The sequence below is a fragment of the Lissotriton helveticus genome, chromosome 11 (genome assembly GCF_964261635.1).
Source record: "Lissotriton helveticus chromosome 11, aLisHel1.1, whole genome shotgun sequence".
Taxonomy (NCBI): Eukaryota; Metazoa; Chordata; class Amphibia; order Caudata; family Salamandridae; genus Lissotriton; species Lissotriton helveticus.
The window spans coordinates 543,381,365-543,398,206 of record NC_136072.1 but is presented as its reverse complement, the minus strand read 5'-3'; the positions used below and the strand labels follow the sequence as shown (position 1 = coordinate 543,398,206).

Genomic DNA, 16,842 nt, shown 5'->3' with positions numbered 1-16,842 from the left:
CACTCACACACCCACCCCTGGCCCACAATGATCCTGTAAGCCCAGCACAGACCAGTATAAGGAAGGATCTCTCCGTTAATGGACTCAAAGCCCCTATGTGCCTTTGTTTTGCCCTGTAACCTTTTGAAGGATAATGCCTAGGACACACTTAAGAAAAATATCACTAGCGCTTCTGTAGGCACTACAGCCACACTGCTTCCCTCCCAGTTGCCACTTTCTCCGCTATATTCGCAATTCCCATGGCACTCAAGTGCTGCTTTCCATTGGCCAAAGGAGGCAACAGCAGCCTTTTACTCTGCCCACAGACCCAGAGCTCCAACACCATCCCTCAGAATGTTCAGGCCTCCACCCTGCCAAAGAACCAGTGCTTTCACACTGTCCTTGGAAAACTATACAGGCAGCACACTTTTGTCTTAGAGTGAAACACGCTAGGGAAGTACACCCTGTGTCCTTCAACTTCTTCCCAAACGTGAGCCCAATATCTCTTTACACCTAGTAATGAGGGACCTCATTAGAGAAACCATCTAGACAACCTTGGGTTGGTTGCAACCTAGACACGGCCACCCTACACCAGGATAGCGCAAGACGTCCACTTCAGCATCCTGTCCATGTCTCCTCGAACGTTGGCACCTTTGCACTCCCAGAGGTCATAGCACATAGGAAGATAAAGGGGTGTGCAACTGTTAGCCCCTAGATCTAACTTTCACCAGCTCCTTCTTCAACTTGTAGAGCTGCAGTTGGTGCTGGAGTTGGAAAAAAGTTACTCCGGAAGCCCATACATTGGAGGTAAAGGGGTGGCAGCAGAAAGGGGGCAAAGTTTGACATTCATCTTATACATTTATTTTCTAAATGCCCTGCACCCTATGAAATTGGCAACAGGGACACATGTGATAGTACATCTTTTGTGGCTTACTTAATTGGTCATAAGTAGACTGCGTTTTAAAATATGAGTGGACTAAGGAACCTGCCGCAGAGATCTTTGTGTACCCAACAAGTTCCACTATATATTAGTGGTAAGATAACTCTGGTGGTCAATGCATTTCCTGAAAAGAGTAATTTCTACAGATAAATTACTTGTTTCATTAGTTGGTGGCAACTTATCATTAATATTTATACTTTTTGAGGTACCTACATATTTTTTGCTCTGGACGATGCATTTTCTGGCAATTCCCGCTAATTAATTTCAGATATACAGGGTAATTAACACCAAGTTCCACCTCTGCAAGGAGGACTGAGTGAATCATTTTAAACGTGTTTGGACAAAAGTCCTATGCGGGGCTTGGGATAAGGTATACAACCCTGCCGTTTTACGATTCTGGCCAGGCATATGTGTGTTAAACCCTCGTTGATCAAGACAATCATATAAGCTTACGAGAAGTTATTTTCTACTTCTTGTTTCAACATTTGGTCTGATTCTGAGAAAGCGCAGTAAATCCAGGCTATTGGATGAGGGATAGTGGTGGCAGGCCTTTATAAATGTGCCCTTCGGGGGCCTGTCTTTCTGCTCAGCCCTGGAAAAGAGTATGTTCTGTTCCCATAATTGCAATCCTTGGCCTTCTTCCTGTCAGGACATATGTGAGATGTGCCTGTCATTTGTCGAGGCTTGACTGTATGTAAGTGATTTGGGGAGTACTGCGGTCCACTGAAATCCTCACATGTGTGCTGCACCAGATGGTGGTCTTCTTTATGCTGGCCTGACAATGTACATCTCGCACATTCCGCCCTGCAGGTACCAACCCACTTGACCGCCGCCAATACTGGTGGGCAAAGTAGTCATCCCAGCTCCTTTGTTTTAGTGTTGGGTGCCACTTCAGGAAGGAAACCACTCTGGTGTGAGGGAAATGGCCCTACCCATTGCTCTTCCTTCCATAAACCTCGGGTAAGTGAGCAGCATTAGCTGCCAGCCTGTTTCCAGCCAGTCGGTGCTCAAAAATGCCTTTAACTTGCCTCATTGAGCTACTAACCTACCTTGGGAATTGTGCTCTTGAGCTGAAGATCCCCTTGTGTATTGTTTGCGCCTACTGATCTAATTTTACCAGCAGCAAATCAGACTATTGTGTTTTTTCTTTCTGTAAACGATAGCAGCTTCGATTCCACCAGAGGGTATACAAATCAAGATGGCTGGTACTGAATTAATGAGATGTAAGAACCCAGTGGTAGGGCAGAAGTGGGGCAATAGTTAGAACTTTGATGCAGCTTAACTGATCTCACGCAAAGCATAAACCAAAAGGTTTATGAATGGAGGTGACGGCCTAACTCAAAGGCTTAACTATAGCAGAGGTGCTGGAGCTGATGGCATCTGACTGGCCGAATCACTATCAAATTAAAACATAAATTACTGAAAACAACTCAAGAAGAGGGATTTAGAAGAAGTAGGACTTGAAAACACCTCATGGAAGAAAATGAATCCGAATAGTCTCCAGGGGATGCTGACGGGGTACAACAATTACCATAGAAATCTAAGCATAACCGATCAAAAAAGGCAATGTTGATGGTACTATAGTTAAAAAAGAATGTCAAAAAGTTCGTATTTTCATCGGGAATGGGCCAAAGGCAACCATTATCTCCAATGATTCTGGACAGCACTAAGCAGAAGGTTGGCTAAAGCTATAAAAGTTGCCTTCTCACTTCTTTTCCTGGAGCTCAATCTGCTCAAGTGATGGTCATCTCAATATATTGTATTGTAATTGCATTTATATAGCATTTACTACCCCTGATGAGGCGTCGAAGCGCTTTATCAGTGAGTAGCATGCTACTCCGGAACCCATAAAGGAATAGTGGTGAATTAGTATAGTGAAAATATAAAAGTAATTTGAGTGGTGGATATGTTAATGTAGTCTATTTTGGGGGAGGGGAGATCTTGAGGTGGGGGAACACTGCTCTGAAGCTCAGACGAAAATTGAGATGGGAATTGAGGTCTTTTATAACCTCAAACATTAATCTTGAGAAAATCTTCGCTTCTGGCATTTTATGTCCATATCCCCTGCAGGTCTGTGGTATAACTGTGATCATTAGTGTACTACTCACTTCACCAAATTTCCAAAGACACAGTGCCTCGAAATTGACTTCTTGTCATGAAGTACATCCTCTGCTGGGCTGTCCCTTCAGGACTGTACAGCCTCCTCATTTCAAGTTTCCTCTGGGTGGGGAGTATGGCAACTCAGGCCACGCACTTCTGGGCTGTGTGGCGGGTCTGAGGCAGGAGGGTCTCCAGATGTCCTGTGGAGTCTAGAGGCTGTCTCCCACAGCCGCGGCACAGTTTTTAGCAAGCCTGAACAAGCTCTTTTTGTGCAGTGACGAAGTGATTACAAAATGGAATATATTTGATAAGGCACATCTTGGTGCTATATAGTGGGTCTGATCATGACTTGGGTTGAGTTTGTGCACTTAAGGGACCAATATTATCTTGGGTGACCAGAAGTGTGACATCACACAAAAAATCTCTTAGTTCATTTCCTGAGCAGCCAGAATGGCTATTTTACATTTTTCTAAGCATCATCTCTGGGACTGGCTTCTTTTCTCTGAGAACAAATGCTACAACAAATCCCATCTGAAACTTGGTGCGAGAGTGTAGATGTCTAATGGCGAAACCCTCTGCCGGCTAACTCTCAACAGACTTGCCTTCCTGCATTGTTGTGGGCCAGGAATAACAATCTCCTGGCCTGTTCCCTAGAGAAAAAAATAGTCCCTTATTTTTAATAGGGTGATTAGTCCATATTGGCACTGGATTTTGGGAAAATCTGTACGCATTGACACTAGATAAAATTGATGTCCTACACTCACTTTTGAATAATAATTTCCTTAACGTTCAAACCTAATTATCAATGCAATATCGAGGTGCATCGGATCTGAGGAGCATTGCAGACATTAGTGCCAAGAAAGCAAAATGGTGGCCGAGTGCCCTAGAAGTAGTTAAGAGCATAGCATAATTTGCTGTCAGCAGGTTTTATGATACTTTAAACTAGTATTGTGTTTTGTTCAAGCACAGTGTTAAAGCATTACAAGAGGTCACCGTCTTTTCGTATAAAAATTATTTGTATTTTTCATAATTCTTGAAGATTTTTCACCTCTCACATTGTACTGAGCGCGTTTGCTGCAAAGACTTTGCCTTGAAAGCGCGTGGTATGATGCGAGTGGTTGGCTGTGATTCACCACCGGAAACGGGGATCTATAAAGATTTATAAAATGAGTGATGGGTTTCATACCGAGAAGTGACGGATGTGCCGTTCTGTTGTTTTGCTGGTGGGGATCAAGGGGACAGTGGTGCTCAGGGTTTCAGCGCGGAAATGTTCCGAAAGGGCTGTAGTCTTGCACTGCTGTACTGCTCTGCAAGCTCTTTCTCCTCACACTGCCAGGTACAGGATTAGTGTGAATCAGTGCCAGGTATTTCTCCAGTCTCAGAATAACTGGACAAACGTTCTTAGCTCCCTTCCACAGCTCCTCTATTCTGTAACTTTTCAGCCTCAAAGGTCCCCTGTTTAGTAATGCTTTTGCATGGTGGTCCCTGAATCCCAGAGGGCATTCAGGTGCCCAGCTGTCAGTAGCCATCAGACTGCATGTGCTGTGTGGTGGAGTGGTACCGAACGTTCTCCTACTTCCATCCCCGTGAGTAATCTCTGTGGCGGACGATAGGTGTCTTGCCTGGTTGGTGCCAGTGTGATTACACTTGGTCTACAGCCATTTTCTGTACCACTTTGAGTCAGATTTACCTATTTCTCTCTTTTCTATCTCTCTCTCTCTTTCTGTCTGTCTCTCTATCTCTCGCCATCCCATGTAGGACCGTTTGCACTTTCTACCCCAGAGATCATGACCACTGCACCATGAGAGACAAGCTGGCTTGGCCAAGCAGATCGAGTGACCTGAGGCAGTACGGAACCAATGTGCCCAAGGGCATTTCCGAAGAAGTGACTCTATCTGAAAAGCTTACCACTCAGTCCTGCCGAAAGAGGCTTTGTTTTAGCAGTAAAGGAGCCCTTGCCCTGTACTCGGTCTTCGTCCTGCAAGAGTGTCACTTAGAACCTCCTTTGGTGAACTGTGAGGAAGTTTGAAGACTCTTGGGCTACTTAATGGCCTTTGATACAGAGAAGGCCCTCAGCCAGTGGCCACACCAGATCCTAAATTAAAATCTTCCATACTGCTTTCGTCTTTCAAGCTCGTTGGCCTAGGTTAGTCTAGGATGTCCCAAACTGTACAAACCATTAAATCAATGGGGTAACACCCACAAAATCAAAGGACCTGGGTATCAATAATATACAAAAACAATGGCCCTCGACTATTAATTAGATTGGCTTAGTCCACAAATACATTTTTAGCTTAGAAATGCGATTCAATCTGCATTCGAAGAATCAAGCTACATGGGAGACAATGGTTAAAGGAAAAGCAAAAAACCAAACCCACATTTCAAATTTTGTATTTATCAAAAAAATGAGATGACACAAATATTTACATTATCTTCAACAGTTCAAATAAACGGCGCAAGGACTGAGAGAATAAAGTCAAGGTGAAAAGGGGTGCTCAAGTGGAGAAGAAAGGAGAAACATTAGAGCATAGATTCATTTATTTACAAAAAACACACAATCAGACGGTATTATTCCCGCTGATTAGGTAGGCCTGTCTAAAATGATTATTTTAAAGGGAAAAACAAAAGGGACGGTGGAGAGTACAGGCACAAAAAACTAAAATTGTCGACGTTTCGACCCTTGTGCTCTAGGGAATTTTGCTTCCTCGGCTGCGGGTCTTCCTCAGGACTAGGGGAAGGGGGGGGGGGGGGAAAGAGCAGGGTGCGGGGCTGGCCGTGATCGCTCTCTTTGTCTGGATCAGCCACCTGGAGTATAAAAATAAGGTAGGATTTAAAATTGGTGTTGTTCCATAGTGGTAGTATATATAGGGGTTTGGTGAGTACATTACCAACACAGCTGGTTAGGTGCGACTCCCTTCTCGCTGGTTGTGATTCACCTGTTAGGTAAATACAAATGGGGGACATAGGTGAGAGCCCGTCTCCCTAGGGCTACAACCTACTGAATATTTCCACCTCTGAAAATATATATAAGGACTCACCTAGTTTGAATTCAGATGGTCTCTTATTGAATTTAAATTGTTGTTTGAAGGTTAAAACCTGCAGGGAACGAAGGGGATCGATTACCATCCATAACCGGGTCAGTGGTACAACAATAAATGCTGCCACACACTGGGTTCATTGACTGTTCAAGGAGGGAAAACTGCACTTACCAGTAGTTTATCTGGCAGAAATTTCCTACCGGCGCCTCCTGGGCAATCCGGTAATACAGGGAAGGGTTGAACCACAATAATTGCCCCTGTTTCCAAGCTTGTGGCTTCGAGATTAATTCCGCCACTGTTTTACTCCCGCTGGGGTCCAAGTTGCCTGCAGGTGAAAATGAATCATGCAGGAAAGTTCCAATTAGAAACTGTTTCTATCGTGCCGCAATGAATGTATGGATTCGGCAAAAGAAGGGTGTAGCGGGTCGGCCCATCGGCGGTAACATACCTGTAAGGCTATCACCCTGCGTCTTATACTGGGTTCAGACGAGTTAAGCACCAGACGCCGTCTCCAATTCCAAACGGGTGGAAGACTCGATGGAAAACGGAGCCTACTTCCGTGTTTGCTCATGCGGTCACGTGGTGTGCCTTTCCACCAATGGGGACAGTCCGTGTCTGAACCTCGACACTGAGGACAGACTTCAAATTGAACAGGCAACCAGAAGGTAACGATCGGCATTTGCAAAGGAGGAAAACACTTCGGGTGCTGACATTTTAAAGATGTATCACGATACCATTGTAAATATATTGCGTGCTGGGGACACAGTTGCACACAATCTTTAATCTGGGTGCCCTATTATATAATTGTCTTGTGGCATCAATGGAGGTCTGGTGGAGCTGACCCCTTTAGAAAATTCGATGGCACCTTATTTATTACATCCATCTTCATAATAAATATTAACACACAAGGAATGTGTACACATTGAGTTTCATCACAAAAATTGCAAAATTACAAAATTACGGAAAACAAAAATACAAAATTCCAATTTACAAAATTACAAAAGACAACCACTCGTTACCATAAACAGTGTACATGTTATATATGCTAGGATACATTATCATAACCATATTGTTATATACAATGGTTTCTACGAGTCAGACAGTCAGAGTGTTTATAGCTGTTATTGATCAACCATTTCTGATTGATACCATCTGTCTCAGGACCTCTTCCCGGTCATTAAGGCCACGGTTCACTGTGTCAAACAGGTGCATCCAACGGCATTCTCGAGTACTTAAAAGTTTTGCATAGTTCCCACCACGAGGATTTTTGGTAACTTTCTCAATTATCCACCAAGTGAAACTTTCTGGTTGGTGGTTAAATTGTAAAAAGTGATCCACTAGTGGTGCACCTGATACCTTGCAGCGTATTTTGCTGCAGTGCTGTAATATGCGTGTTTTTGTTTTCTGGGTGGTCTGTCCGATATACATGAAACCGCACGGGCACAGTATGGCATAAATGACGCCCGTCGTATTACAGTTGGTGTGTTGTTGGAAAGTGTGGGTGTAGTTATTGTAGGTGCAGGATTTCCTCTCCGATGTCATCTTACATGCCTTACAGCTACCGCATTTGGAATGCCCTAATACTGGTGGAATGTTCCAGAGTGATGTTTGGTTGGCTGTTATATTTTGTGGCAACATAGAATGTACCACGAAGTCTCTCACACTTCTACCTTTGCCACAAAATATAACAGCCAACCAAACATCACTCTGGAACATTCCACCAGTATTAGGGCATTCCAAATGCGGTAGCTGTAAGGCATGTAAGATGACATCGGAGAGGAAATCCTGCACCTACAATAACTACACCCACACTTTCCAACAACACACCAACTGTAATACGACGGGCGTCATTTATGCCATACTGTGCCCGTGCGGTTTCATGTATATCGGACAGACCACCCAGAAAACAAAAACACGCATATTACAGCACTGCAGCAAAATACGCTGCAAGGTATCAGGTGCACCACTAGTGGATCACTTTTTACAATTTAACCACCAACCAGAAAGTTTCACTTGGTGGATAATTGAGAAAGTTACCAAAAATCCTCGTGGTGGGAACTATGCAAAACTTTTAAGTACTCGAGAATGCCGTTGGATGCACCTGTTTGACACAGTGAACCGTGGCCTTAATGACCGGGAAGAGGTCCTGAGACAGATGGTATCAATCAGAAATGGTTGATCAATAACAGCTATAAACACTCTGACTGTCTGACTCGTAGAAACCATTGTATATAACAATATGGTTATGATAATGTATCCTAGCATATATAACATGTACACTGTTTATGGTAACGAGTGGTTGTCTTTTGTAATTTTGTAAATTGGAATTTTGTATTTTTGTTTTCCGTAATTTTGTAATTTTGCAATTTTTGTGATGAAACTCAATGTGTACACATTCCTTGTGTGTTAATATTTATTATGAAGATGGATGTAATAAATAAGGTGCCATCGAATTTTCTAAAGGGGTCAGCTCCACCAGACCTCCATTGATGCCACAAGACAATTATATAATAGGGCACCCAGATTAAAGATTGTGTGCAACTGTGTCCCCAGCACGCAATATATTTACAATGGTATCGTGATACATCTTTAAAATGTCAGCACCCGAAGTGTTTTCCTCCTTTGCAAATGCCGATCGTTACCTTCTGGTTGCCTGTTCAATTTGAAGTCTGTCCTCAGTGTCGAGGTTCAGACACGGACTGTCCCCATTGGTGGAAAGGCACACCACGTGACCGCATGAGCAAACACGGAAGTAGGCTCCGTTTTCCATCGAGTCTTCCACCCGTTTGGAATTGGAGACGGCGTCTGGTGCTTAACTCGTCTGAACCCAGTATAAGACGCAGGGTGATAGCCTTACAGGTATGTTACCGCCGATGGGCCGACCCGCTACACCCTTCTTTTGCCGAATCCATACATTCATTGCGGCACGATAGAAACAGTTTCTAATTGGAACTTTCCTGCATGATTCATTTTCACCTGCAGGCAACTTGGACCCCAGCGGGAGTAAAACAGTGGCGGAATTAATCTCGAAGCCACAAGCTTGGAAACAGGGGCAATTATTGTGGTTCAACCCTTCCCTGTATTACCGGATTGCCCAGGAGGCGCCGGTAGGAAATTTCTGCCAGATAAACTACTGGTAAGTGCAGTTTTCCCTCCTTGAACAGTCAATGAACCCAGTGTGTGGCAGCATTTATTGTTGTACCACTGACCCGGTTATGGATGGTAATCGATCCCCTTCGTTCCCTGCAGGTTTTAACCTTCAAACAACAATTTAAATTCAATAAGAGACCATCTGAATTCAAACTAGGTGAGTCCTTATATATATTTTCAGAGGTGGAAATATTCAGTAGGTTGTAGCCCTAGGGAGACGGGCTCTCACCTATGTCCCCCATTTGTATTTACCTAACAGGTGAATCACAACCAGCGAGAAGGGAGTCGCACCTAACCAGCTGTGTTGGTAATGTACTCACCAAACCCCTATATATACTACCACTATGGAACAACACCAATTTTAAATCCTACCTTATTTTTATACTCCAGGTGGCTGATCCAGACAAAGAGAGCGATCACGGCCAGCCCCGCACCCTGCTCTTTCCCCCCCCCCCCCCCTTCCCCTAGTCCTGAGGAAGACCCGCAGCCGAGGAAGCAAAATTCCCTAGAGCACAAGGGTCGAAACGTCGACAATTTTAGTTTTTTGTGCCTGTACTCTCCACCGTCCCTTTTGTTTTTCCCTTTAAAATAATCATTTTAGACAGGCCTACCTAATCAGCGGGAATAATACCGTCTGATTGTGTGTTTTTTGTAAATAAATGAATCTATGCTCTAATGTTTCTCCTTTCTTCTCCACTTGAGCATCCCTTTTCACCTTGACTTTATTCTCTCAGTCCTTGCGCCGTTTATTTGAACTGTTGAAGATAATGTAAATATTTGTGTCATCTCATTTTTTTGATAAATACAAAATTTGAAATGTGGGTTTGGTTTTTTGCTTTTCCTTTAACCATTGTCTCCCATGTAGCTTGATTCTTCGAATGCAGATTGAATCGCATTTCTAAGCTAAAAATTTATTTGTGGACTAAGCCAATCTAATTAATAGTCGAGGGCCAAACTGTACAAAGCCACAAATTTAATTATTTTTTGACTGTGTCCGGTATTTATCAAAATGTTTGCCTTTGTCATTTTCACAGTTGCCATAGCTCTACCGAGACAATCTCTTGGGATCTGCAATGAAAACTTTTGAACATGAGTAGCTTAGTCGATATTTAGGCCAATGAAGATCCCTGTACTTTAGGACAACTTAAAACCGCGACCAGCTAGTTCAATGTTACCTCCACCTCCAGGTCACCTGGTGGGCAAGCTAGAGTCAAGGAAGGCTCCAAGACCCTGTAAGATATTGCGCAACTCTTAACCTGCTCCAGTTTGCTTGAAATTCTTAGTTCCCTCATAAACTGCCCCTTCTTGGTGGACTGTGACTGGACTTTTGGACCAAACTTGCCAAACCACCTTGAACTGGGCAGGCATGTACAGATAGTCTGAACATGTTCATTGGCTGCCTGTCAGGAAGACCGTGCTGTTCCAAAGTGCTTACGAAGTTAGTGCGTGTGCTTACAATGAGGGATATTTAGATCTCATAGATTAATATTTTATAATTATTGGACTTGTATCTCAACAGACCTAAGTTCTAGGCACTTCGGGTATTTGCGGTTTGAATATATTTTTCTAGTGCTCCATGTTGACATTTATGATTCTGGAGTGGGTTAATTTCTGTTATTGTGTCAGAGCCCAAACCCTTAACCACCTCATAGTCTAAGCTTTAACTACTCAAAGACGACTATCATTTGAGAGTCATTGAAAATATGAAAGCCTCGCCTAGCTTGTGAAAGCAACACTTTCGAAAGGTGGGGTCGAGTGAGGTCAAACAGGACCAATCGTTAATACTGTAAAACACTCCTCATCAGGTTCAGAATATGCTGGAAAAAGTAGACAAAAGGGGAGTCTGGACAGTGAGTATTTAATTAAAGATCAGTTTAAAAAATGAGAGCACTTTTCCTATGGTGTTCATTTCTAGGACATGACCTGGAACTAGTTTGCTTGCTTCTTGAGAGGTTGCAGCCAAGCAGTCTCTGTAGATAATTATCGGTCCCCCGCTAAGTCTATCTCTACTTGGGTACTACACAGAACGGCTCTGTCATATAGTATTTCTTCTATATGTCCCACCACTTGCTGTATTGATTGATTCTTTTGAACTGAAATGTTATTCCTGTGAAGCAACACCTAAATTATTCTTAGGTTAGGCATGGATAACTACGATTCATCGCAAAAATGTATGGTCTGTATTAAGGAAGTGTTTCTCTGGATGAAACAAATCTCCCTCGTCCTGGATGCTAATTAAACGGAGGTCCTCTTCTTCGTAATCTCTCCATGAGAACCACAAAATGGTGGGCAGATATCTTTGGCCCAATTCCGACCTGTACCCAACATGCTAGAAATCTTGGGATTATTGTTGAGTCCAGGAAAACGTTCCCAAATCTACCCTCTTCTTCTAGGAAAAGCCTCATACACGCTTTAATAACATCCAGGCTTGGTTAATGTAATTCTCTGCTGGTAGGCCTTCTGAATTATCTGTCTCATATACTTCAAATGGTATAAAATGCAGCAGACCGCTTAATCATTAGTCTGAACAGAAGATCTCCCATTTCTAAACATTTGCACCAGTTTCATTGGCTAACCATTGCTAAAAAAGTCAATTCAAGACCAAGCCACAAAACCATTTACACCTCTACACAGGAAGGATATATGTCCTCTTTGCACCTACCTACACAGCCTCCACTCCAAGTCATGTCATTTGCTGGCTGTCCTAGTTTAAAAAATGGCAGAATTGGGGGTCGCTCACTTTCAGAGGTGACATCTAAGGCTTGGAGTGTACTGAATCTGCCCCACTGGGTTGAACCCAATCTCATACCTTTTTGAAAACAGTTAAAGGCTTACTTATTCACAGCCCTTGTATACCTTGATTGCTGACCAGTACTTTTGTTTACCTTTTAGTGCTAGGAAACATCTTACTGAGGTATTTGTGTGCTTAATAAAGGCCCCATATGTGAACATCCTGTACCATCAATGGCACCAGCACAAATACCACCCTATGAGCCAGATAGGCTTAGGCGCTTCGGTGTAATCACATAGGACGTAATGGCCATCCTGATCGAGGGAAACACCCTTACCACTCAATGGTGGGAGCTCCTTTGAACATATTCCCTCTAGCTTCATCACCACTCTAAACACGCTGGCAGCAGCCTTGTTTACTGAACAGACTTCTAGTGAGTAATGCTGCTCAGGTCAGAAAGGCTCCAGCTGGCCTATGTCACATGAAATGGCACCAGTCTGTAAGGAGCACCGGTAGTTTCTTGTAGAGCGTTGGACAGGAAGTATAGATTAAAACAATGTACCTCCTCTATTGCAGTACATGGCACTTCGCTGTCTATGCAAGTATCTATGCAGTACGTTGAACCTACTTGATAAGTGCTGTAACACAACTACTGGCCAATGAAATGCACGTAAAGACGATCAACCTAAAGGTGGAGCTAAACCTATATATATATATATATATATATATATATATATATATATATATATATATATGTGTATATATATATATATATATATATATATATCTATATATGTATATATATATATATATATATATATCTATATATGTATATATATATATATATATATATATATATATATATATATATATATATATATATATATATATATATATATATATATATATATATATATATATATATTCTTCAACACAGCTCCACCAATTATGGAAAGATGCAGGACACTCGTAGTTCAGTGATATTAGATTTATTCCGCAGATGAAAAGTAACGACGCTTGATCAAGCCGTATTGGCGAAACGCGTCGTTACTTTTCATCTGCGGAATAAATCTAATATCACTGAACTACGAGTGTCCTGCATCTTTCCATAATTGGTGGAGCTGTGTTGAAGAATTTTATGTGGCTGGCTGGTAGCTGCATGCAGGACCGCCCGTGACAGCTGACCCCTTCTACCAGCAATAGTGGAGGTCATATATATATATATATATATATATATATATATAGGTTCTCCCCACACAGTAAAGATCAGGAACCACAAACGAATCGCACTCCAGGGTCCGTGTTTGAAAAAAGCGTTTATTCGCGACGCGTTTCGACCAGGCGGTCTTCTTCGTTATGCCTGTTTGTTCAAATCAGCAGCTCGCTCGCCTTCAGGAACCGCAGCATGAAAAGAAACGGAAGACCCAGGATGCAGGTGAGTTTTTTATTTAGGCACACCTCGTCAGCATAACGTTTCGGCCTACACAGAGGCCTTGGTCACATGACGCAATGGGAGAAGTGAGCTGAATTTAAAGTGCAAACAAAACATTACACCTGATTGGCTGACCCAGTAGGAGGGGGGTAAATATATATATATATATATATATAAATATGCATCACCGATGGCGATATATCCAGAATCAGCCAAAAAGTAGGCGCACTCCCGTAATCTTAAAAATATAAAATACTTTTAATGTGCAAGCCTCCTGCACTGACAGACTCGTTTCGGCGTTCAGCCTTTTTTGATGCACATCGTGGGTGTATTTTTAGCCATTCACCACCGCTGGGGGCAGCACCCGAGACACGTGGACTGACGGCGGTGATCTGTGATCTTTGGAAGAAGAAAATATATATATATATATATATATATATATATATATATATATATATATATATATATATATATATATATATGTATATATATATATATGTATATATATATATATATATATATATATATATATATATATATATATTGCTTTTTAGGTCTAGCCTATAGAGACACCTTTATTTGTTTGCCACCTGCCTCATGCAAACAGAAATGTAAAAAAACATAAAATAAGTGCTTTGGGCAGCCCTCTTCATCCATTGGTGTGTTAAGCTATCATTCACATCTTGCTGCTGTCCGCCACATCATAGGGCAATGGGGCAGCACTCACCCGTTGACGTTTTTGCACTGTGAGTAGCAACATTTTGTCTGATCACATCCACATCTACCTAAAAAAAATAGTATTTCAGTGCCAATGCTGTTGGTTGGTCCATTCTGGACTTTGCCAGAGCTTATTTCTTTACATTATTTGTTCTTTGTTTATTTTTAGTCATCTGTGTGAATTTAAATTATGTGATCCGGGTACAGGAATTCAAAATCATTAGTATCTTTTTCTATGCAACAGTAAGAGCCAAATTTTCTTGTGAGGTGTATTAAAACAAAAAATGTTTTTTATAATATAGACCTGCTTGGAAGCATCTGTACTGGTCCATTAAATGTATATACAGCCCTATTTTTTATGTAACATCTATACAAAAAGCAATACTGCCGCCTTTAAGCGGCAGCATGTTTGTTTTCTTTTTATTCTTGCAGCATGTTTGTTTTCTTTTTATTCTTGCGGTATATGCTTGCAGTAAAAAGAAAAACTAACTATCACATCAGGTCGCCTTAGCCAGACCTGTTGGCTTTACCCAGTGCTCCTGTTAAATTCTCTTTTTGTGATTACATGAGCTGAGGTCAACTGCTGTACCTGCCAGACCTATAACTAATTGTCTTGGTTGGGTCTCCTGATTTCTAGTCGCTGAGAAGGGGATGAGGACTAACTCGTACACAGGTGCTGTGTTCAGTTTTTCTTTTATTTGCAGTTTTATAAAGCGCGAACTAGACCCGAAGGCATTGGAGCGCCTTACATGAGCACGAGTTCCATTACACAAGGATGCATTCATTTATTGGTATGCGCTGGGAGATTAATGAGTGATTTGCCTAGAATCACAGGATGTTGAGCCGACGCCAAGACTCTTACCCTGCGCCCCAGTTCCAAATTCGGCAGCTCTGGTTGTTAGGGCACATCGTCCTGGGTCTTGTCTCGCGATGGGTGGTGCCTGGTTCCTGGAAGCACCCATCGGTGCCCCTCCCTCCCTCTCTCTTCTGTCTGTCTAAAGTACAATGTCCTTCAGGGCAAGTCACGCGGGTGCACAACAAAGACATCCTACTCAGGCGCTTGTTTAAATTATGGAACGCAGTCCAGGAAGAAAAGGCCGCCGAGACGCGGGAATAGGGATTCTTGCACAACTTCTGCGGTTCGGTCCGGGGCGTGAGTGGCCATAAACTGCGGAAGTGCCTGCGGCACCGGACACTGAGGAGCAGGCCTATAGAGCCCCCGAATCTACGAACAAGGCCCATGCCCTGCCAAGCGTGGTGCCCGGCGACTGTCCCTGCCCGGGTGTCTGCTCGGAGAGCTGCCAGACGCGTCTGCCCAGTGCCCCATGCTGCACGGGCACGTCCGGAGCAGGGGGTGCAGCGGGCACTTCCCGAAGCCTCGTAAGTGGGGGCGAAGGGTGGCACTTCCACGGACCTGGGCCCTGGGAGTGGGGCTGAGGGCGGGCGGCTTCCAGGTATCTGGGCAGGGCCTCTCCTAACGTATATACATGCACATGTGCGCAGTGACTTTTTTTTCCTGCGTGGTTTTCACTCGGTCCTCGGATACTTATTCTCTGTGGGTGTTCAGTGCACGCTGTGTGGCATTCATGCGTTTGGAGTGAGCTTGCAGGCTCCACTGGGGAGAGGTGTCGGTGCGCTGGCAGTGGTGGTGGAGTTTAAAGGCAGTGGCAAATCCCGAGATGAAGGTCATGACTACACTGGCAGGAGGGAAGGAAGGGTGGCACTAGGCCTTGTTAGGCACTGTCCGATGGCAGGCGCTTCTTGGAAGTGCCCCTGCAGGGCACACTGGTCTTGCGGATGGGTCCTAGGTCAAGACTACACTGGCAGGAGGGAAGGAAGGGTGGCACTAGGCCTTGTTAGGCACCGTTCGATGGCAGGTGCTTCTTGGAAGTGCACCTGCAGGGCACACTGGTCTTGTGGAAGGACCCCAGGCCATGACTACACTGGCAGGAGGCAAGGAAGGGTGGCACTAGGCCTTGTTAGGCACAGTTCGATGGCAGGCGCTTCTTGGAAGTTCCCCTGCAGGGCACACTGGTCTTGCGGATGGGTCCCAGGTCATGACTACACTGGCAGGAGGGAAGGAAGGGTGGCACTATGCCTTGTTAGGCACAGTTCGATGGCAGGTGCCTCCTGGAAGTTCCCCTGCAGGGCACACTGGTCTTGTGGATGGGTCCTAGGTCAAGACTACACTGGCAGGAGGGAAGGAAGGGTGGCACTAGGCCTTGTTAGGCACAGTTCGATGGCAGGTGCCTCCTGGAAGTTCCCCTGCAGGGCACACTGGTCTTGTGGATGGGTCCTAGGTCATGACTACACTGGCAGGAGGGAAGGAAGGGTGGCACTAGGCTTTGTTAGACACTGTCCGATGGCAGGCGCTTCTTGGAAGTGCCCCTGCAGGGCACACTGGTCGTGGAAGGACCCCAGGTCATGACTACACTGGCAGGAGGGAAGGAAGGGTGGCACTAGGCCTTGTTAGGCACTGTCCGATGGCAGGCGCTTCGTGGAAGTGCCCCTGCAGGGCACACTGGTCGTGGAAGGACCCCAGGTCATGACTACACTGGCAGGAGGGAAGGAATGGTGGCACTAGGCCTTGTTAGGCACTGTCCGATGGCAGGCGCTTCTTGGAAGTTCCCCTGCAGGGCACACTGGTCTTGTGGATAGGTCCCAGGTCATGACTACACTGGCAGGAGGGAAGGAAGGGTGGCACTAGGCATTGTTAGGCGTAGTTCGATGGCAGGTGCATCTTGGAAGTGCCCCT

General features: G+C 44.1%; 1 protein-coding gene across 4 annotated transcripts in view; it reads left to right on the top strand.

Annotated features, from left to right (window-relative positions):
* RHOBTB2 (Rho related BTB domain containing 2) overlaps positions 1-16,842 on the top strand; it is a 260,721-nt gene that overhangs the window by 197,369 nt on the left and 46,510 nt on the right. The window contains exon 1 of one of the 4 annotated variants that reach the window (XM_078666261.1): positions 15,095-15,467. The exons of the other annotated variants lie outside the window; for them this stretch is intronic. Coding sequence (XP_078522387.1) covers positions 15,328-15,467 — 140 coding nt within the window. The 5' untranslated portion in view covers positions 15,095-15,327. Of the gene's footprint in view, positions 1-15,094; positions 15,468-16,842 lie in introns of those variants that run through there. 4 annotated transcript variants of the gene reach the window in all.